Genomic DNA, 23,300 nt, shown 5'->3' with positions numbered 1-23,300 from the left:
GTCTGTTTTTAAAAACGTCTATGTCGTTTTTTTTGTTTTTTTTTTATCTGTTTTTTGCATTAAGGGGTTAATCATCCATTTGCAAGTGGGTGCAATGCTCTGTTACCTTATTACATGTACTGTAAAAATTTCGTTTGTTTTACTGCCTTTTTTTCACTGTTTTTCAAATTTTGACAAAATTTGTTTCTCTTAAAGGCACAGTAACGTTTTATATATTTGCTTGTTAACTTGATTTAAAGTGTTTTCCAAGCTTACTAGTCTCATTATTAGTCTGTTCTAACATGTCTGACATAGAGGAAGCTCTGTGTTCATTATGTTTTAAAGCCATGGTGGAACCCCATCTTAGAATGTGTACCAGATGTACTGATTTCATGTTAAACAATAAAGATCATTTTTTGTCTTTAAAAACATTATCACCAGAGGATTCTGTCGTGGGGGTAGTTATGCCGACTAACTCTCCCCACGTGTCAGACCTTTTGACTCCCGCTTTAGGGACTCACGCTCAAATGGCGCCAAGTACATCAAGGGCACCCATAGCGTTTCTTTTACCAGGGGATTCTGTCGAGGGGAAAGTTATGCCGACTAACTCTCCCCACGTGTCAGACCCTTCGACTCCCGCTTCAGGGACTCACGCTCAAATGGCGCCAAGTACATCAAGGGCGCCCATAGCGTTTATTTTACAAGACATGGCAAAGGTGGTGAATAATATTCTGGCAGCAGTATTAGTCAGACTACCTGAAATTTAAGGAAAGCAGTTAGCTCTGGGGGTAGATACAGAGCATACAGACGCTTTAAGAACCATGTATGATACTACCTCACAATATGCTTAGTCTGTGGGTGATTTTTTTTTTTGACTCAGGGAAGATGATTTAACCTGATTCTGATATTTCTACATTTAAAATTTATGCTTGAGAACCTCCACTTGTTGCTCAGGGAGGCTTTGGCTGCTCTGAATGAATGTGTACAATCGCAGGGCCAGAGAAATTGTGTAGACTGGATAAATAATATGCAGTGCCGGTGTGTACTGATGTTTTTCCAATACCTAAAGAGGTTTACTAAATTTTTTTTAATAAGGAATGGGATAGACCAGGTGTGCCATTCTCTTCCCCTCCTATTTTTTAGAAGAATGTTTTCTAATAGTTACCACCACACGGGACTTCTGGCAGACAGTTCCTAAGGTGGAGAGAAGAGTTTCTACTCTAGCTAAGCGAACCACTACCTCTGACGAGGACAGTTGTGCTTTTTAGATCCAATGGATAAAAAATGTTTATTCAACAGGGTTTTATCCTGCAGCCCCTTGCATACATTGCTTCTGTCACTGCTGCTGCAGCGTTCTGGGTTGAGTCTCTTGATGAGGCTTTACAGTTAAGCGACTCCATTGGATGAATATATTTGACAAGCTTATGCTAGCCAATTCCTTTGTTTTCTGATGCCTTGTTCATTTGACTAGACTAACGGCTAAGAATTCTGTTTTTTACTATACTGGCGCGCAGAACGCTATGGCTTATATCATGGTCAGCTGTCGTGACTTTAATAAATAAGCTACTTAACTTCCCTTCAAGGGGCAGACCCTATTCGGGCCTGGTTTGAAGGAGATTATTGCTTATATCACTGGAGGAAAAGGTCATGCCCTTCCTCAGGATAGGTCTAAATCAAGGGAAAAAAAAAAAAAAAAAAAGTCTAATTTTCGTACCTTTTAAAAACGTCAGGTGCAGCATGAAGGAACGGACCCCTATCCGGTAACGGATCCTATAGGGGGCAGACTTTCATTCTTCGCCCAGGCGTGGGCAAGAGATGCCCAGGATCCCTAGGCATTGGAATTTATATCCCAGAGATATCTTCTGGATTTCAAAGATTCCCCCCCAAAAAAAGGAGAGATTTCGCCTTTCACAATTATCTGCAAACCAGATAAAGAAGGAGGCATTCTTACATTGTGTACGAGATCCATCCAGTTCCAAGAGAGGAACAGGGACAGAGTTTTTACTCAAATCTGTTTGTGGTTCCCAAGGAGAGGGAACCTTCAGACCTATTTTGGATCTAAAGATCTTAAACAAATTCCTCAGAATTCCGTCATTTAAGATGGAAACTATTCGTACCATCTTAACTATGATCCAGGAGAGTCAATAGAGGACTACAATGGATTTGAAGGATGCTTATCCTCACATTGTGATGCATAAAGATCACCATCGTTTTTCAGGTTTGCCTTTCTAGACAGGCATTACCAGTTTGTAGCTCTTTCCTTTGGGATATCTACAGCCCCAAGAATCTTTTTGGAGGTTCTGGGGTCGCTTTGGCGGTCCTTAGACCGCGGGGCATAGAAGTGGCCCCTTATTTAGACGACATCCTGATACAGGCGTCAAACATCCAAATTGCCCAGTCTCATATGGACGTAGTACTGGCATTTCTGAGATCACATGGGTGGAAAGTGAACAAGGAAAGAGTTCTCTATCCCCAATCTCAAGGGTTTCCCTCCTAGGGACTCTGATACATTCTGTAGAAATGAAAATTTACCTGACGGAGTCCAGGTTGTCAAAGTTTCTAAATTTCTGCCGTGTTTTTTCATCCCATCCGCGCCCTTCGGTGGCTCAGTACATGAATGAAATCGGCTTAATGGTAGCGGCAAGGGACATAGTACCGTTTGCACGTCTACATTTCTGACCGCTGCAACTATGCATGCTCAGTCAGAGGAACGGGGATTACTCAGATTTGTCCCCCTGTTAAACCTGGACCAAGAGACCAGAGATTCTCTTCTCTGGTGACTATGTCGGGTCCATCTGTCCAAGGGTATGACCTTCCGCAGGTCAGATGGGACAATTGTTACAATAGATGCCAGCCTTTTAGGTTGGGATGCAGTCTGGAATTCCCTGAAGGCTCAGGGATAGTGGACTTAGGAGGAGACCCTCCTTCTAATAAATATTCTGGAACTGGGAGTGATATTCCATGCTCTTCAGACTTGGCCTCAGTTAGCAACTCTGAGGTACATCATACTCAGTCGGACAATATACACGACTGTGGCTTACATCAGCCATCAAGGGGGAACAGAAGTTCCCTAGCGATGTTAGAAGTCTTACAATAATGCACTGGACAGAGACTCACTCTTGTCTATCAGCTATCCATATCCCAGGTGTTGAGAACTGGGAGGTGGATTTTCTAAGTCGTCAGACTTTTCTTCCGGGGGAGTGGGATTTCCTCCGGAGGTCAAGACCAAGCAGGAGAGGGCTTTGGTGTTTTTGACAGCGCCTGCGTAGCCACGCAGGACCTGGTATGCAGATCTGGTGGACATGTCATCCTTTCCATCACGGTCTCTGCTTCTGAGACAGGTCCCTCTACCTCAGGGTCCTTTCAACCATCTAAATAGAATCAATCTGAGATGGACTGCCTGGAGACTGAACGCTTGATGTTATCAAAGCATGGCTTCTCCGAGTCAGTCATTGATACCTTAATACAGACATGAAAGCCTGTCTCTAGGAAAATTGAACATAGATATGGTGTAAATATCTGATTGTTATGAATCCAAGGGTTACTCATGGAGTAAAGTCTGGATTCCCAGGATATTATCTTTTCTCCAAGATGTTTTTGAGAAAAGGGTTGTCAGCTAATTCCTTAAAAGGGGACAGATTTTTACTCTGTCTATTTTTTTGCACAAGCGTCTGGCAGGTATTCTAGACGTTCAGGCATTTGGTCAGGCTTTGGTTAGATCCAAGCCTGTGTTTAAAACTGTTGCTCCGCCATGGAGCTTAAACCTGATTCTTAAGGTTCTTCAAGAAGTTCCGTTTGAACCTTTTTTGTTCCATAGATATCAATCTTTATCTTGGAAAGTTCCTTTTGGGTAGCTAATTCCTCGACTCGTAGAGTCTCCAAGTTATCTGTGTTACAATGTGATTCTCCTTATCTGGTCCTTCGTACGGATAAGGTAGTCCTGCGTACCAACCTGGGTTTTTTCCTAAGGTGGTATCTAACAAGTACATCACTCAAGAGATAGTTGTTCCATGCTTGTATCCTAATCCTTCCTCAAAGAAGGAACGTCTATTACACAATATTGGACGTGGTTTGTGCTTTAAAGTTTTACTTACAAGCTACTACAGTTTTCATCAAACGTTCACCTTGTTTGTTGTCTATTCTGGACAGAGGAGAGGTCAAAAGACTTCAGCAGCTTCTCTGTCTTTTTGGTTAAAAAGCATAATTCATTTAGCTTATGAGACTGCTGGACAGCAGCCTCCTGAAGGGATTACAGCTCATTCTACTAGAGCTGTGGTTTTCACTTGGGCCTTTTTTAAATGTGGCTTCTGTTGAACAGATTTACAAGACGGAGTCTTGGTCTGCGCTTCATACTTTTCAAATTTAACAAATTTGATACCTTGCTTCTTCGGAGGCTATTTTTGGGAGAAAGGGTTTTTTACAGGCAGTGGTAACTTCCGTTTAAGTACCTGCCTTGTCCCTCCCATCATCCGTGTACTTTAGCTTTGGTATTGGTATTCCATAAGTAATGGATGATCCGTGGACTGGATACACTTAACAAGAGAAAACATAATTTATGCTTACCTGATAAATTTATTTCTCTTGTAGTGTATCCAGTCCACGGCCCGCCCTGTCACTTTAAGGCAGGTAATTTTTTCATTTGAACTACAGTCACCACTGCACCCTATGGTTTTTCCTTTCTCTGCATGTTTTCGGTCGAATGACTGAATATGGCAGTTAGGGGAGGAGCTATATAGCAGCTTTGCTGTGGGTGGACTCTTGCAGCTTCCTGTTGGGAAGGAGAATATATTCCATAAGTAATGGATGATCCGTGGACTGGATACACTACAAGAGAAATAAATTTATCAGGTAAGCATAAATTATGTTTTTTTCGCTTGACCTAGGGGTCAGCGGGACACTAGCCTCCTCAGAGGTTATAGCTCAGTTTGAGAGCAGTGATGTCATCTTGCATCTCTGGCATGAGATCTCTATGGTTCTGATTGTTGGGCGGCTATCTGGTCCTCCTAGCATTCTTTTACTTCTGTTGAAGCAGCCATCAGGAGAATGGATTTGTTGCAGGCTGTGGTGCCCTCAGATTTGGGCCGCCTTTACTTTCCCTCCCGTTAGCATTCAGTGTCCTCTGTAGCTTGGATATAATTTCCCACAAGTAATGAATGCAGCTGTGGACTCCCCCTGTATTAAGAAGGAAAACATAAATTATGCTTACCAGATAATTTCCTTTCCTTCTGTACAGGGAGAGTCCTCAGCTCCCGCCGGTGTTCTCCGATGAGCAGCCCTAAATTTAAATTGTTTTTCTTCTGGCACCTTTTTTCACCCTGATATTTCTCCTACTGTTCCTTGTCCTCTCGGCAGAATGATTGGGGTTAAGGGAAGTGGGGGAGGTATTTAAGCCTTTGGCTGGGGTGTCTTTGCCTCCTCCTGGTGGCCAGGTTCTCTATTCCAACAAGTAATGAATGCAGCTGTGGACTCTCCCTGTACAGAAGGAAAGGAAATTATCTGGTAAGCATAATTGGCCCATTGGCCCTAAAGGGGCATTTGTATGGGCATTGCCCTTAAAAGGGCATTCAGCTCTTTTCTCTTGTAAGGTGTATCCAGTCCACGGATCATCCATTACTTGTGGGATATTCTCCTTCCCAACAGGAAGCTGCAAGAGGATGACCCACAGCAGAGCTGTCTATATAGCTCCTCCCCTAACTGCCACTACCAGTTATTCTCTTGCAGCTCTCGACAAGATAGGAAGTAGCTAGAGAGATGTGGTGAACTTATGTAGTTTATCTTCAATCTAAAGTTTGTTATTTTCAAATGGTACCGGAGTTGTACTGTTTTAGCCTCAGGCAGAAAGTTGAAGAAGAGTCTGCCTGTGGTTTTTGATGATCTTAGCAGGTTGTAACTAAGATCCATTGCTGTTCTCACACATAACTGAAGAGATGAGGTAACTTCAGCTGGGGGAATGGAGTGCAGGGTCTCCTGCTATGAGTTATGTGCAATTTAAATTTTTCTAGAGAAATGAATATGCTAGAAAATGCTGTTAATACCGGATTTATTTAAGGTAAGCCTGATTACAGTGATTTAATAATGACTAGTATCATGCTTGCTGTAAAAGGTAATATTCTTATTACTTTCTCACATTACTGAAAATAAGATAACGTTTGCTGGAAGTGTTTAAATGTTTTTTTCTACATATTGGTGATAAAACTTTATTGGGGCCCAGTTTTTTCCACATGGCTGGCTAGATTTTGCCTAGGGTTAGTTTTGTTAGGCCCTCTCACTGTGAATACAGGTTGGGAGGGGCCTATTTTCGCGTTTAAATGCGCATTAGATTTTGCAATTTGAGACATCCAGTTTCTCTGAAGGAGTTCCCTGAACACTTAGAACCTCTACAAAGGGTTTTTTGTGCCTTCAAAAGTCATTGTATGGGCAGGTAGGGCCACAGCAGAGCTGTGGCAGTTTGTTGTGACTGTTAAAAAAACGTTTATATCGGTTTTGAAACTAAGGGGTTATTCATCCATTTGCAAGTGGGTGCAATGCTCTGTTAGTCTATTATACACACTGTAAACATTTCGTAAGATTTACTGCTTTTTATCACTGTTTTTCAATTTCTGACAAAATTTGTTTCTCTTAAAGGCACAGTACCGTTTTTATTTTTTGCTTGTTTACATTTATCAAAGTGTTTTCCAAGCTTGCTGGTCTCATTGCTAGTCTGTTTAAACATGTCTGACATAGAGGAAACTCCTTGTTCATTATGTTTAGAAGCCATTGTGGAACCCCCTCTTAGAATGTGTACCAAATGTACTGATTTTACTTTAAGTTATAAAGATCATATTCTGTCTTTAAAAGATTTATCACCAGAGGAAACTGACAAGGGGGAAGTTATGCCGACTAACTCGCCCCACGTGTCAGAACCTTTGACTCCCGCTCAAGGGACTCCCGCTCAAGTGGCGCCAAGTACATCTAGCGTGCCCATGGCGTTTACTTTACAAGACATGGCGGCAGTTATGGATCATACCCTTACAGCGGTATTGTCCAAACTACCAGGGTTACAAGGAAAGCGAGACAGCTCTGGGATTAGAAAAAATACAGAGCTCTCTGACGCTTTAGTAGCTATGTCTGATATCCCCTCACAATATGCAGAAGCTGAGGCAGGAGAGCTTCTTTCTGTGGGTGATTTTTCTGACTCAGGGAAGATGCTTCAACCTGATTCTGATATGTCTACATTTAAATTTAAGCTTGAACACCTCCGCGTGTTGCTCAGGGAGGTTTTAGCTACTCTGGATTACTGTGACACCATTATAGTGCCAGAGAAATTGTGTAGATTGGATAAATACTATGCAGTGCCTGTTTACACTGATGTTTTTCCAATACCTAAAAGGTTTTCAGAAATTATTACTAAGGAATGGGATAGACCAGGTGTACCGCTCTCTCTCCCCCTCCTATTTTTAAGAAAATGTTTCCAATAGATGCCGCTACACGGGACTTATGGCAAACGGTCCCTAAGGTGGAGGGAGCAGTTTCTACCCTAGCTAAGCGTACAACTATTCCCGTCGAGGACAGTTGTGCTTTCCTAGATCCAATGGATAAAAAGTTAGAGGGTTACCTTAAGAAAATGTTTATTCAACAAGGTTTTATTCTCCAGCCTCTTGCATGCATTGCCCCGGTCACTGCTGCTGCGGCCTTCTGGTTTGAGTCTCTGGAAGAGGCCTTACAGGTAGAAACTCCATTGGATGATATACTTGACAAGCTTAAAGCGCTTAAGCTAGCCAATTCATTTGTTTCTGACGCCGTTGTTCATTTAACCAAACTAACGGCTAAGAACTCAGGTTTTGCTATACAGGCGCGTAGGGCGCTATGGCTTAAATCCTGGTCAGCTGACGTTACTTCAAAGTCTAAGCTTCTTAACATTCCCTTCAAGGGGCAGACCCTATTCGGGCCTGGACTGAAGGAGATCATTTCTGATATTACTGGAGGAAAAGGTCATGCCCTTCCTCAGGATAGGTCTAATAAATTAAGGACCAAACAAACTAATTTTCGTGCCTTTCTAAACTTTAAGACGAGCGCGGCATCAACTCCCTCTAATGCAAAACAAGAGGGAAATTTTGCCCAGTCCAAGCCGGTCTGGAGACCTAACCAGGCCTGGAACAAAGGTAAGCAGGCCAAGAAGCCTGCTGCTGCCTCTAAGACAGCATGAAAGATCAGCCCCCGATCCGGTAACGGATCTAGTAGGGGGCAGACTTTCTCTCTTCGCCCTGGCTTGGGCAAGAGATGTCCAGGATCCCTGGGCGTTGGAAATTGTGTCCCAGGGATATCTTCTGGACTTCAAAGCTTCTTCCCCAAAAGGAAGATTTCACCTCTCACAATTATCTGCAGACCAGATAAAGAGAGAGGCATTCTTACATTGTGTTCAAGACCTCCTAGTTATGGGAGTGATCCACCCAGTTCCAAAGGAGGAACAGGGGCAAGGCTTCTATTCAAATCTCTTTGTGGTTCCCAAGAAAGAGGGAACCTTCAGACCAATCTTAGATCTCAAGATCCTAAACAAATTTCTCAGGGTCCCATCTTTCAAGATGGAGACTATTCGAACCATCCTACCTATGATCCAGGAGGGTCAATACATGACTACCGTGGACTTAAAGGATGCTTATCTTCACATTCCGATACACAAAGATCATCGTCGGTTTCTCAGGTTCACCTTCCTAGACAGGCATTACCAGTTCGTGGCTCTTCCCTTTGGGTTAGCTACGGCACCAATAATCTTTACGAAGGTTCTGGGGTCACTTCTGGCGGTCCTAAGGCCGCGGGGCATAACAGTAGCCCCTTACTTAGACGACATTCTGATACAGGCGTCGAATTTCCAAATTGCCAAATCCCATACGGACATTGTTCTGGCATTCCTGAGGTTTCATGGGTGGAAAGTGAATGAAAAGAAGAGTTCTCTATCCCCTCTCACAAGAGTTTCCTTCCTGGGAACTCTGATAGATTCTGTAGAAATGAGGATTTACCTGACAGAGGACAGGTTGTCAAAACTTGTAAATTCCTCCCGTGTTCTTTATTATACTTCTCGCCCTTCGGTGGCTCAGTGTATGGAAGTAATCGGCTTAATGGTAGCGGCAATGGACATACTTCCGTTTGCCCGCCTACATCTCAGACCGCTGCAACTCTGCATGCTCAGTCAGTGGAATGGGGATTACACAGATTTGTCCCCTCTACTAAATCTGGATCAAGAGACCAGGGATTCTCTTCTCTGGTGGCTATCTCGGGTCCATCTGTCCAAAGGTATGACCTTCCGCAGGCCAGATTGGACAATAGTAACAACAGATGCCAGCCTTCTGGGCTGGGGTGCAGTCTGGAACTCTCTGAAGGCTCAGGGGTCGTGGACTCAGGAGGAGGCACTCCTTCCAATAAACATTCTGGAACTAAGAGTGATATTCAATTCAGGCTTGGCCTCAGCTAGCGGCAGTGAGGTTCATCAGATTTCAGTCGGACAACATCACGACTGTAGCTTACATCAACCATCAAGGGGGAACAAGGAGTTCCCTAGCGATGTTGGAGGTTTCAAAGATAATTCAATGGGCAGAGATTCACTCTTGCCATCTATCAGCTATCCATATCCCAGGAGTAGAGAACTAGGAGGCAGATTTTCTAAGTCGACAGACTTTTCATCCGGGGGAGTGGGAGCTCCATCCGGAGGTGTTTGCACAGTTGATTCAACGTTGGGGCAAACCAGAACTGGATCTCATGGCGTCTCGCCAGAACGCCAAGCTTCCTTGTTACGGATCCAGGTCCAGGGATCCCAAGGCAGCGCTGATAGATGCTCTAGCAGCGCCTTGGTCCTTCAACCTGGCTTATGTGTTTCCACCGTTTCCTCTGCTCCCTCGTCTGATTGCCAAGATCAAACAGGAGAGAGGATTGGTAATTTTGATAGCACCTGCGTGGCCACGCAGGACTTGGTATGCAGATCTGGTGGACATATCATCCTTTCCACCATGGACTCTGCCTCTGAGGCAGGACCTTCTACTTCAGGGTCCTTTCAACCATCCAAATCTTATTTCTCTGCGGCTGACTGCTTGGAGATTGAACGCTTGATTTTATCAAAGCGTGGTTTCTCAGAGTCGGTCATTGATACCTTAATACAGGCGCGAAAGCCTGTCACCAGGAAAATCTATCATAAGATATGGTGTAAATATCTTCATTGGTGTGAATCCAAGGGTTACTCATGGAGTAAGGTCAGGATTCCTAGGATATTATCTTTTCTCCAAGAAGGATTGGAGAAGGGTTTGTCAGCTAGTTCCTTAAAAGGAAAGATTTCTGCTCTGTCTATTCTTTTGCACAAACGTCTGGCTGAGGTTCCAGACGTGCAGACGTTTTGTCAGGCTTTAGTCAGAATCAAGCCTGTGTTTAAACCTGTTGCTCCGCCTTGGAGTTTAAATTTAGTTCTTAAGGTTCTTCAAGGGGTTCCGTTTGAACCTTTGCATTCCATAGATATTAAGCTCTTATCCTGGAAGGTTCTGTTTTTAGTAGCTATCTCCTCGGCTCGAAGAGTTTCGGAGTTATCTGCTTTACAATGTGATTCCCCTTATCTCATTTTTCATGCAGATAAGGTAGTGTTACGTACCAAACCTGTTTTTTTACCTAAGATGGTATCTAATAAAAATATCAATCAGGAGATTGTTGTACCGTCACTGTGTCCTAATCCTTCTTCAAAGAAGGAACGTCTTTTACACAATCTTGACGTGGTTCGTGCTTTAAAGTTTTATTTACCAGCTACTAAAGATTTTTGTCAAACATCTGCATTGTTTGTTGTCTACTCTGGACAGAGGAGAGGCCAAATGCTTCGGCAACCTCTCTTTCTTTTTGGCTAAGGAGTATAATACGCTTAGCTTATGAGACTGCTGGCCAGCAGCCTCCTGAAAGGATTACAGCTCATTCTACTAGAGCGGTAGCTTCCACATGGGCTTTTAAAAATGAGGCTTCTGTTGAACCGATTTGTAAGGCGGCGACTTGGTCTTCGCTTCATACTTTTTCAAAATTCTATAAATTTGATACTTTTGCTTCTTCGGAGGCTATTTTCTCCAACATAGGTGTGTCCGGTCCACGGCGTCATCCTTACTTGTGGGATATTCTCTTCCCCAACAGGAAATGGCAAAGAGCCCAGCAAAGCTGGTCACATGATCCCTCCTAGGCTCCGCCTACCCCAGTCATTCTCTTTGCCGTTGTACAGGCAACATCTCCACGGAGATGGCTTAGAGTTTTTTAGTGTTTAACTGTAGTTTTTATTATTCAATCAAGAGTTTGTTATTTTGAAATAGTGCTGGCATGTACTATTTACTCAGAAACAGAAAAGAGATGAAGATTTCTGTTTGTATGAGGAAAATGATTTTAGCAACCGTCACTAAAATCCATGGCTGTTCCACACAGGACTGTTGAGAGCAATTAACTTCAGTTGGGGGAACAGTGAGCAGTCTCTTGCTGCTTGAGGTATGACACATTCTAACAAGACGATGTAATGCTGGAAGCTGTCATTTTCCCTATGGGATCCGGTAAGCCATGTTTATTACGATCGTAAATAAGGGCTTCACAAGGGCTTATTAAGACTGTAGACTTTTTCTGGGCTAAATCGATTCATTATTAACACATATTTAGCCTTGAGGAATCATTTTATCTGGGTATTTTGATATAATAATATCGGCAGGCACTGTTTTAGACACCTTATTCTTAGGGGCTTTCCCAAAGCATAGGCAGAGCCTCATTTTCGCGCCGGTGTGGCGCACTTGTTTTTGAGAGGCATGGCATGCAGTCGCATGTGAGAGGAGCTCTGATACTTAGAAAAGGCTTTCTGAAGGCGTCATTTGGTATCGTATTCCCCTTTGGGCTTGGTTGGGTCTCAGCGAAGCAGATACCAGGGACTGTAAAGGGGTTAAAGTTCAAAACGGCTCCGGTTCCGTTATTTTAAGGGTTAAAGCTTCCATATTTGGTGTGCAATACTTTTAAGGCTTTAAGACACTGTGGTGAAAATTTGGTGAATTTTGAACAATTCCTTCATGTTTTTTCGCAATTGCAGTAATAAAGTGTGTTCAGTTTAAAATTTAAAGTGACAGTAACGGTTTTATTTTAAAACGTTTTTTGTACTTTGTTATCAAGTTTATGCCTGTTTAACATGTCTGAACTACCAGATAGACTGTGTTCTGAATGTGGGGAAGCCAGAATTCCTATTCATTTAAATAAATGTGATTTATGTTACAATGATGCCCAAGATGATTCCTCAAGTGAGGGGAGTAAGCATGGTACTGCATCATTCCCTCCTTCGTCTACACGAGTCTTGCCCACTCAGGAGGCCCCTAGTACATCTAGCGCGCCAATACTCCTTACTATGCAACAATTAACGGCTGTAATGGATAATTCTGTCAAAAACATTTTAGCCAAAATGAACACTTATCAGCGTAAGCGCGATTGCTCTGTTTTAGATACTGAAGAGCATGACGACGCTGATAATAATATTTCTGAAGGGCCCCTAACCCAGTCTGATGGGGCCAGGGAGGTTTTGTCTGAGGGAGAAATTACTGATTCAGGGAACATTTCTCAACAAGCTGAACCTGATGTGATTGCATTTAAATTTAAGTTGGAACATCTCCGCATTCTGCTTAAGGAGGTATTATCCACTCTGGATGATTGTGACAAGTTGGTCATCCCAGAGAAACTATGTAAAATGGACAAGTTCCTAGAGGTGCCGGGGCTCCCAGAAGCTTTTCCTATACCCAAGCGGGTGGCGGACATTGTTAATAAAGAATGGGAAAGGCCCGGTATTCCTTTCGTCCCTCCCCCCATATTTAAAAAATTGTTTCCTATGGTCGACCCCAGAAAGGACTTATGGCAGACAGTCCCCAAGGTCGAGGGAGCGGTTTCCACTTTAAACAAACGCACCACTATACCCATAGAGGATAGTTGTGCTTTCAAAGATCCTATGGATAAAAAATTAGAAGGTTTGCTTAAGAAAATGTTTGTTCAGCAGGGTTACCTTCTACAACCAATTTCATGCATTGTCCCTGTCGCTACAGCCGCATGTTTCTGGTTCGATGAGCTGATAAAGGCGGTCGATAGTGATTCTCCTCCTTATGAGGAGATTATGGACAGAATCAATGCTCTCAAATTGGCTAATTCTTTCACCCTAGACGCCACTTTGCAATTGGCTAGGTTAGCGGCTAAGAATTCAGGGTTTGCTATTGTGGCGCGCAGAGCGCTTTGGTTGAAATCTTGGTCGGCTGATGCGTCTTCCAAGAACAAGCTACTTAACATTCCTTTCAAGGGGAAAACGCTGTTTGGCCCTGACTTGAAAGAGATTATCTCTGATATCACTGGGGGTAAGGGCCACGCCCTTCCTCAGGATCGGCCTTTCAAGGCAAAAAATAAACCTAATTTTCGTCCCTTTCGTAGAAACGGACCAACCCAAAGTGCTACGTCCTCTAAGCAAGAGGGTAATACTTCTCAAGCCAAGCCAGCTTGGAGACCAATGCAAGGCTGGAACAAGGGAAAGCAGGCCAAGAAACCTGCCACTGCTACCAAGACAGCATGAAATGTTGGCCCCCGATCCGGGACCGGATCTGGTGGGGGGCAGACTCTCTCTCTTCGCTCAGGCTTGGGCAAGAGATGTTCTGGATCCTTGGGCGCTAGAAATAGTCTCCCAAGGTTATCTTCTGGAATTCAAGGGACTTCCCCCAAGGGGGAGGTTCCACAGGTCTCAGTTGTCTTCAGACCACATAAAAAGACAGGCATTCTTACATTGTGTAGAAGACCTGTTAAAAATGGGAGTGATTCATCCTGTTCCATTAAGAGAACAAGGGATGGGGTTCTACTCCAATCTGTTCATAGTTCCCAAAAAAGAGGGAACGTTCAGACCAATCTTAGATCTCAAGATCTTAAACAAGTTTCTCAAGGTTCCATCGTTCAAGATGGAAACCATTCGAACTATTCTTCCTTCCATCCAGGAAGGTCAATTCATGACCACGGTGGATTTAAAGGATGCGTATCTACATATTCCTATCCACAAGGAACATCATCGGTTCCTAAGGTTCGCATTCCTGGACAAACATTACCAGTTCGTGGCGCTTCCTTTCGGATTAGCCACTGCTCCAAGGATTTTCACAAAGGTACTAGGGTCCCTTCTAGCTGTGCTAAGACCAAGGGGCATTGCTGTAGTACCTTACTTGGACGACATTCTGATTCAAGCGTCGTCCCTTCCTCAAGCAAAGGCTCACACGGACATTGTCCTGGCCTTTCTCAGATCTCACGGATGGAAAGTGAACGTGGAAAAGAGTTCTCTATCTCCGTCAACAAGGGTTCCCTTCTTGGGAACAATAATAGACTCCTTAGAAATGAGGATTTTCCTGACAGAGGCCAGAAAAACAAAACTTCTAGACTCTTGTCGGATACTTCATTCCGTTCCTCTTCCTTCCATAGCTCAGTGCATGGAAGTGATCGGGTTGATGGTAGCGGCAATGGACATAGTTCCTTTTGCGCGCATTCATCTAAGACCATTACAACTGTGCATGCTCAGTCAGTGGAATGGGGACTATACAGACTTGTCTCCGAAGATACAAGTAAATCAGAGGACCAGAGACTCACTCCGTTGGTGGCTGTCCCTGGACAACCTGTCACAAGGGATGACATTCCGCAGACCAGAGTGGGTCATTGTCACGACCGACGCCAGTCTGATGGGCTGGGGCGCGGTCTGGGGATCCCTGAAAGCTCAGGGTCTTTGGTCTCGGGAAGAATCTCTTCTACCGATAAATATTCTGGAACTGAGAGCGATATTCAATGCTCTCAAGGCTTGGCCTCAGCTAGCGAGGGCCAAGTTCATACGGTTTCAATCAGACAACATGACAACTGTTGCGTACATCAACCATCAGGGGGGAACAAGGAGTTCCCTAGCGATGGAAGAAGTGACCAAAATCATTCTATGGGCGGAGTCTCACTCCTGCCACCTGTCTGCTATCCACATCCCAGGAGTGGAAAATTGGGAAGCGGATTTTCTGAGTCGTCAGACATTGCATCCGGGGGAGTGGGAACTCCATCCGGAAATCTTTGCCCAAGTCACTCAGCTGTGGGGCATTCCAGACATGGATCTGATGGCCTCTCGTCAGAACTTCAAAGTTCCTTGCTACGGGTCCAGATCCAGGGATCCCAAGGCGGCTCTAGTGGATGCACTAGTAGCACCTTGGACCTTCAAACTAGCTTATGTGTTCCCGCCGTTTCCTCTCATCCCCAGGCTGGTAGCCAGGATCAATCAGGAGAGGGCGTCGGTGATCTTGATAGCTCCTGCGTGGCCACGCAGGACTTGGTATGCAGATCTGGTGAATATGTCATCGGCTCCACCTTGGAAGCTACCTTTGAGACGAGACCTTCTTGTTCAGGGTCCGTTCGAACATCCGAATCTGGTTTCACTCCAGCTGACTGCTTGGAGATTGAACGCTTGATCTTATCGAAGCGAGGGTTCTCAGATTCTGTTATCGATACTCTTGTTCAGGCCAGAAAGCCTGTAACTAGAAAGATTTACCACAAAATTTGGAAAAAATATATCTGTTGGTGTGAATCTAAAGGATTCCCTTGGGACAAGGTTAAGATTCCTAGGATTCTATCCTTCCTTCAAGAAGGATTGGGAAAAGGATTATCTGCAAGTTCCCTGAAGGGACAGATTTCTGCCTTGTCTGTGTTACTTCACAAAAAGCTGGCAGCTGTGCCAGATGTTCAAGCCTTTGTTCAGGCTCTGGTTAGAATTAAGCCTGTTTACAAACCTTTGACTCCTCCTTGGAGTCTCAATTTGGTTCTTTCAGTTCTTCAGGGGGTTCCGTTTGAACCCTTACATTCCGTTGATATTAAGTTATTATCTTGGAAAGTTTTGTTTTTAGTTGCTATTTCTTCTGCTAGAAGAGTTTCAGAATTATCTGCTCTGCAGTGTTCTCCTCCTTATCTGGTGTTCCATGCAGATAAGGTGGTTTTACGTACTAAACCTGGTTTTCTTCCAAAAGTTGTTTCTAACAAAAACATTAACCAGGAGATTATCGTACCTTCTCTGTGTCCGAAACCAGTTTCAAAGAAGGAACGATTGTTGCACAATTTGGATGTTGTTCGCGCTCTAAAATTCTATTTAGATGCTACAAAGGATTTTAGACAAACATCTTCCTTGTTTGTTGTTTATTCCGGTAAAAGGAGAGGTCAAAAAGCAACTTCTACCTCTCTTTCTTTTTGGATTAAAAGCATCATCAGATTGGCTTACGAGACTGCCGGACGGCAGCCTCCCGAAAGAATCACAGCTCATTCCACTAGGGCTGTGGCTTCCACATGGGCCTTCAAGAACGAGGCTTCTGTTGATCAGATATGTAGGGCAGCGACTTGGTCTTCACTGCACACTTTTACCAAATTTTACAAGTTTGATGCTTTTGCTTCTTCTGAGGCTATTTTTGGGAGAAAGGTTTTGCAAGCCGTGGTGCCTTCCATTTAGGTGACCTGATTTGCTCCCTCCCTTCATCCGTGTCCTAAAGCTTTGGTATTGGTTCCCACAAGTAAGGATGACGCCGTGGACCGGACACACCTATGTTGGAGAAAACAGAATTTATGTTTACCTGATAAATTACTTTCTCCAACGGTGTGTCCGGTCCACGGCCCGCCCTGGTTTTTTTAATCAGGTCTGATAATTTATTTTCTTAACTACAGTCACCACGGTACCATATGGTTTCTCCTATGCAAATATTCCTCCTTAACGTCGGTCGAATGACTGGGGTAGGCGGAGCCTAGGAGGGATCATGTGACCAGCTTTGCTGGGCTCTTTGCCATTTCCTGTTGGGGAAGAGAATATCCCACAAGTAAGGATGACGCCGTGGACCGGACACACCGTTGGAGAAAGTAATTTATCAGGTAAACATAAATTCTGTTTTTGGGAGAAAGGTCTTGCAGGCAGTGGTGCCTGCTGTTTAAGCGCCTGCCTTGTCCCTCCCTTCATCCGTGTCCTATAGCTTTAGTATTGGTATCCCACAAGTAATGGATGATCCGTGGACTGGATACACCTTACAAGAGAAAACATAATTTATGCTTACCTGATAAATTTATTTCTCTTGTGGTGTATCCAGTCCACGGCCCGCCCTGTCATTTTAAGACAGGTGTTTTTTATTTTTAAACTACAGTCACCACTGCACCCTATGGTTTCTCCTTTCTCTTGCTTGTCTTCGGTCGAATGACTGGATATGGCAGTTAGGGGAGGAGCTATATAGACAGCTCTGCTGTGGGTGATCCTCTTGCAGCTTCCTGTTGGGAAGGAGAATATCCCACAAGTAATGGATGATCCGTGGACTGGATACACCACAAGAGAAATACATTTATCAGGTAAGCATAAATTATGTTTTTCACTGCCCTTAAAAGGGCATAAACCATAATCTAAAAAAAAAACTAAAACATTTTTTCAAAAAAACTAACACTAAAGCCCTGTAATGCTCATGAGATATTCCACTATCAGACCAAACTTGGCCAGGTGTCTTCTTATGCCGGCATCAAGTGGAATGATAGGAAATATCCCAGAGCAGAGAGAGAGTTTGTAAAATGAGGTAAGCAGTACTCACAGCAGCCAGGGCAGTACTTAGCGGCAACAGGAAAGTAATCCAGAAGTATAGCAGTTCAGGGACAAAACAACAGAAGGACCAGGAACAGGCAGGAGTCGGCATCAAAAAGATATCCAGCAGTATAGCAGTTCAGGGGTAAACCAATTGAATGGTCAGACTGGCAGAGTTCAGCAACAAAGTAGCAATCCAGTAGTTCACGGGTAAAGCAAGCAGAGTAGTCAAACAAGCAGAGTTCAGTATCAGTATAGCAATCCAGTAGATCAGGGGTTAAGGCAAGTAGAGTAGTCAAACATGCAGAGTTCAGTATCAGTATAGCAATCCTAGTTCAGGGGTTAAGGCAAGCAGAGTAGTCAAACAAGCAGAGTTCAGTATCAGTATAGCAATCCAGTAGTTCAGGGTTTAAAGCAAGCAGAGTAGTCAAACAAGCAGAGTTTAGTATCATTATAGCAATCCAGTAGTTCAGGGGTTAAAGCAAGCAGAGTAGTCAAACAGGCTGAGTTCATCAACAGAGTATCAATATAGCAATCCAGTAAACAGAAATACAGCACCCAGGAGAACACAAAGTAATACACCTATACTTGGGCACAGATGAGAAAGACTTAGGCACTTATATAGGGAAGACAGGGCGGGCGGTGATGATGTCATTACCGTGCTGCATTTACACTGCCGCATCCCACAACAGGAGGACTGACTGCGTCCGTGGCAATGACCACACCACAGCAGAGCGGAGGGAGAAGCAGCGTGACAAGCCCCAAATAGGTACTCACGGTTTCAGAAGTCCGGCGGAGGTCTTCTTTCAGGCGGCTCCATCATCTTCCACAGTTAGGTCCAGAACGGTCTTCCCAGATGTGGCGGTCTTCCATGATGTGGCGATCCTTGGCGAAGGTGTGGAGGTTCCTCTTCATGCGATCGTCCGCCACACACTGAAGATTGAATTCAAGGTACCCCATATTTATTAGGGTACCTTGCATTCCAATTGCTGAAATTTTCAAAATCAGTCAATAGGATGAGAGCTACTGAAATCTTATTGGCTGATTTGAACAGCCAATAGGATTTCAGTAGCTCTAATCCTATTTGCTGTTTTGAAAAATTCAGCCAATAGGAATTCAAGGTACCCCAAAATGATTGCGGTACCTTGCATTCAATATTCAGTATACGACTGACATTGGATGAAGAGGAGGCTCCATGCCGCCTTGGACCACCGCCTCCACCAACGCCGCCACAGATGACCACCGCCAAGGATGGCCACATCTGGGAAGACCGCTCCGGACCTCCTCGCCGCCTTCGCTGTGGATGAAGATGATGAACCCGCCTGGAAGAAGACCTTCTCCGCCGGACTTCTGAAACCGTGAGTACCTTTTTGGGGCTTTAGTGTTAGTTTTTTTATTTCTTTTTTTTAGATTAGGGTTCATTGGGCAATTTTAAAAAGAGCTGAATGCCCTTTAAGGGCAATGCCCATACAAATGCCCCTTTAGAGGCAATGAGTAGTTTAGGTTTATTAGTGTTAGTTTTTTTTTATTTTGGGGGGGGGGGTTTGGTAGGTGGTGGTTTTTACTGTTATGGGGGACTTTGTTTATTTTTAATGTAAAAGAGCTGATTTCTTTAGAGCAATGCCCTACAAAAAGCCCTTTTAAGGGCTATTGGATGTTTAGTATTAGATTAGGGGGTGTTTTTATTTTGGGGGGGATTTTTTATTTTTAAAGAGGTATTAGTTTAGGTTTAATTTTATTATATATATATACGTTAACGCGGTCGCAATATTCTAACTTCAGCTTTTTGCGTTTGTCGGGTTAGCATGCGAGCGAAAACATTTTACTTTCAACTTGTAATAAGTGAGCTGCAAAAAACGCGGGAGAGATAAATAGCGCTCCACTCGTAATCTAGTGTTGTTGCAGGTTATCACATTTTTTACAATCATCACCTGCATCTTACAAGGATATGCAACCCCGAGCTTGAACGGGTAGACTACCATATTTCCAATTAGTGTCACTTGTCACTCTAGCACAAGCTAGGGGTAGATAGGGGCCCTCTTAGAGCCTGCTTAGGGTAAACAGCTTTTCAGTTATTTTTTTTTTTATGGCAATCTTCTGCATGTTACAGGGGCATGTGACCCCTCTATAGGAAAGGAATGCCCTTCCTGGTTTATGTAATGCCATCACTCCCCTACATGGGGATTTCACAAGCAGATCTGCATTCGGCTAGCTTGCAGTGTGGGGATTCTCAGGATCCAAATCAGAAGAGGGTCCCCCAGTACTATGAACACATATATATGGCTGTCAGTGTAATCTACACTGCAGGGACATCTGCACACACCAACAGTGTGTTGTCATACGCAAATAAGCTGTTAAAATTATACTAGTTATCACCATGTAAAATCCTGAGTGCTGTGACACCAAAAAAATAAAAATAAAGTATGAAATTCATGTTTCCAAAATAAGATATAAACTTTTACACATCCAAGAAACCAACCGTTATATTCTTTGCTGTATAAGTGTCCTTGTATGTGTACGTTAGTTTATGGCCTTATATCATATGGCATCTGTTATTTTTTCACCCATAGGTGGATTGGATTTAATTGAGCACTTGCTGGAGGATCCAAAACTTTCTCAGAATAAGCTGGCAGTGGGAGGACTGAGAGACATGAAGCTGCTGTATAAGTACTTGGAGCTGTTAGATGTGAGAGACAAGGTGAGTGTGGTAAAAACTGAGGCTGTTTGTTAAGAATTATCAACAACAAAGAAAGTGACGTATTTATTTGTGTCTTTTTCTTCTTATGGTCTTGCACACCCACCTTTCATGATAAAAAGCAAATAACCCATTTATGTACACGCTTACAAAGGCTACATTTTCCAGTCTGACAGAATTACAGTGTGAGATGCATAGAATAGCTTTTTTTTGCAGGGGTTTCAAATTCATAACCATTGCATTACATTAGAAAACTTTGTGATAACCATTTAATGCAAACTTTTCAAATGCATTTATTGTTTGATGACTGTCCTTTTACCTTGTATGGGGACAGTTCAGCAGTGCTATTCCAATCTATTAAAGATAGCCAATGGGATTCTGGCTTTTTTTATTTATTTTTTTAAAAATGTATACGTGGCTTAATAAAAAGTTGGAAATATTACTCAAATTATACTTTTATACCACGAAACTTGCACACAAATACATTTAGATAAGATAAGGTGTTATCTGATAACTGATGAACACAATTAACTGTTTGGGCATTTAAAAGAAATCATTATAAAAATTACTCAAAATAATCAGAAATGGTTAGATCCACATTTTATGAATTATAAATGGATATTTATAGTGAAAGGAAAATGTAAGTCACAATAACATTCAACTAGCGTGTCAATTTAATAAAAATACATCTTTCCGGGGGGCGTGTCTAACCAGCAGCCATGGCAGACTGAAATTTTAGTAGCTCTGAGGATCCATAAGATAATCTGGAAAATATCATAAGAAACCCCTTGCATCCACGCTTACAACTTATCTATTTGGCTTTTTGAGGGGAACCTGAGCATGGATATATAATTTTTTTCTGCATAGATTGCTTTGATGAAGCTGGATCGGACGGACAACTATCTGCCATTGGCCTACCATATATATCTCCTTTATCATCCCTTCCCGGTTTACCGGGTATAGAACTATCAAAGAAACTGTCTAAACGTTCTTTATTAAGGGCAACACGGATACCTGACTTGTACATTAACCTAACATGAGCTGCAAAGACAGGCGTCAAGAGTTGGCGGCTTTAAGTCCTCTGATGGCCCTTGATAGATGGGAGGCTCGTATGCAGCAGAAGCTGGATGACTGCTTTCACAGCTTATCGAGGCACCTCCTTAACTTATTTGAAAGCCTGCCGCCGGAATGGAACGCTGCTGAGCCAGTCTCCTATCCAACCCGGAGCAGTGATCGAGAAATAGCTGAGATTGACTTACACCACAATAATGAGGGAAGCGGAGTTGCGCATCTGGAATCTGCAACCATAGATGACCCCTTCACTGCTGGAGCTTCGCATAAATGGCGGCAGTCCGATCCCCTCAACTTTACCATTGTGGCGCAGCATACCGAGACAGCGGCGGCAACGGAGAAACACTACAGGAAGATTTCTGGCTCCTCGAGTTCTATTTGGCCTCCTAACCCTAAGACAATCACAATGAGTACAGAGACCTGGATTATAGCGCCCGCAGAACTGATGCTGGAGGATGCTTGGAGAACTTGCGACTTGATCAGGGTGTCAGCTCTGGTCTCATCTCATCTGAGCTGCATGCAAATTTTCTCCGGCATGTGCTTCACAGACAATCGCGCTAAAATCACCATGCCAACAGGACTTTTACTATGGCCCAGATCTAACAAGGCACTTAGTATGACCTACACACCATGCAATCTAGTTCTACGGCCATCTGGTGCGATCTTCGCTGCAAGTGATCCAGTATTGCAACCTGACTGTGATCTCCTCCTAAGTCGCCGCACTAGAACTGGAATAGGGTGAGGTAGACGATTGTATTACCCTAATAACATGGCTCCAGAGATTAGGAAGATGCTAAGCCATGAGGGTCCCTACTCACTTCTGGGTTCTTGTTTTATTATATCTATTGCATGTTATTTTCCTATTGGGAGCTAATTGTTTCTACATATGAGAGTGTTTGCTTAACATTTTTACATTTTTGGTAAGGCTGCAATTGAATCTCTGCTCATTTAGCTATCACACTTATACACAGCTAGGATTCTTTATAGCATAATAATATAATGTATCTCATAAAACCTGGAAGCTTTGATTTCTCTTTTTGATACTTAGGAGTATAGCAGAGGCCTCACGTACCAGTAATATTAGTAACTCTAAACTTGTATCACACCACACATGCAGGAAGTATCTTACACCCCAGCCACATGAAACCTCCTCAATAAACACTCTTGAAGAGTGACCCTCTTATGTTTTACTGCTCTGTCTAAGCCACCATGCAAGGGTTAACCTCTTTCAAATATCTGCTAAAATATGTTACAGGCTTGAAGATTTATTAGCATATAAATTCTCATGGGGTGGTTTGGGGATATAGCATGCTCTCTATTTGCAAACAATTTTTCAGTCATTAACCCTAGAGCTTATATGATCCTCTATGCTCAGAATATACGCTGGACTGAATACCCAACCCTCATTCCACTGAATAAGCGTATCTAGCTTACTATCTGGACTACTTTTTCTCAGCTAATTTCATTGTCTATGTAATAGTAAGCAGAAAGGGTAGTGGTATACTTTGCCTGATCTTGAGGTTTTTAAACTTGTTGTAAAACTTACAAATTTAAGAAGTATATGGTGTTTTGCAATGCGGACATGCAAATCAGTTGTTTTCCCATAACTTAATACCTGACATACTAGATCTGTTGTTAGCCTCACCTTCATGCTTTTCTTGTCTGCACATTTATAATTCTCTTACAGGGTCTGTGATATCATATGAGATCCTTTCTATACTCCAACATTGATCCTGACCCAGTTTATCTACTTAGTATATGTAATGAGATACCTACTATATGTATATGCTGAGACACTCCTATCATTGCTTATAAGTAATACCTGTTTATGGTAACCAGAAATACCTTATTAGGTCAATGAGGATAAGTCCAATGACCATGTATTATGATCTAATCACCACACTATGTGTCAGAGGTCCATCATTTGCTTGTTAGTGTTCAGTATATGGACAGATTTCATCTCAC

The 23,300-nt window shown here is 43.2% G+C and overlaps 1 protein-coding gene across 1 annotated transcript in view; it reads left to right on the top strand.

Annotated features, from left to right (window-relative positions):
• LOC128663982 (histidine--tRNA ligase, cytoplasmic) overlaps nt 1-23,300 on the top strand; it is a 354,313-nt gene that overhangs the window by 224,193 nt on the left and 106,820 nt on the right. Inside the window, exon 10 of the mRNA XM_053718604.1 lies at nt 20,140-20,267. Within this exon, the coding sequence (XP_053574579.1) occupies nt 20,140-20,267 (128 nt within the window). The remainder of the gene's footprint in view (nt 1-20,139; nt 20,268-23,300) is intronic.

The sequence above is a fragment of the Bombina bombina genome, chromosome 6 (assembly GCF_027579735.1).
Source record: "Bombina bombina isolate aBomBom1 chromosome 6, aBomBom1.pri, whole genome shotgun sequence".
NCBI lineage: Eukaryota > Metazoa > Chordata > Amphibia > Anura > Bombinatoridae > Bombina > Bombina bombina.
Note: the sequence above shows the minus strand (reverse complement) of the source record. Positions and strands in the feature narration are given on the sequence as shown.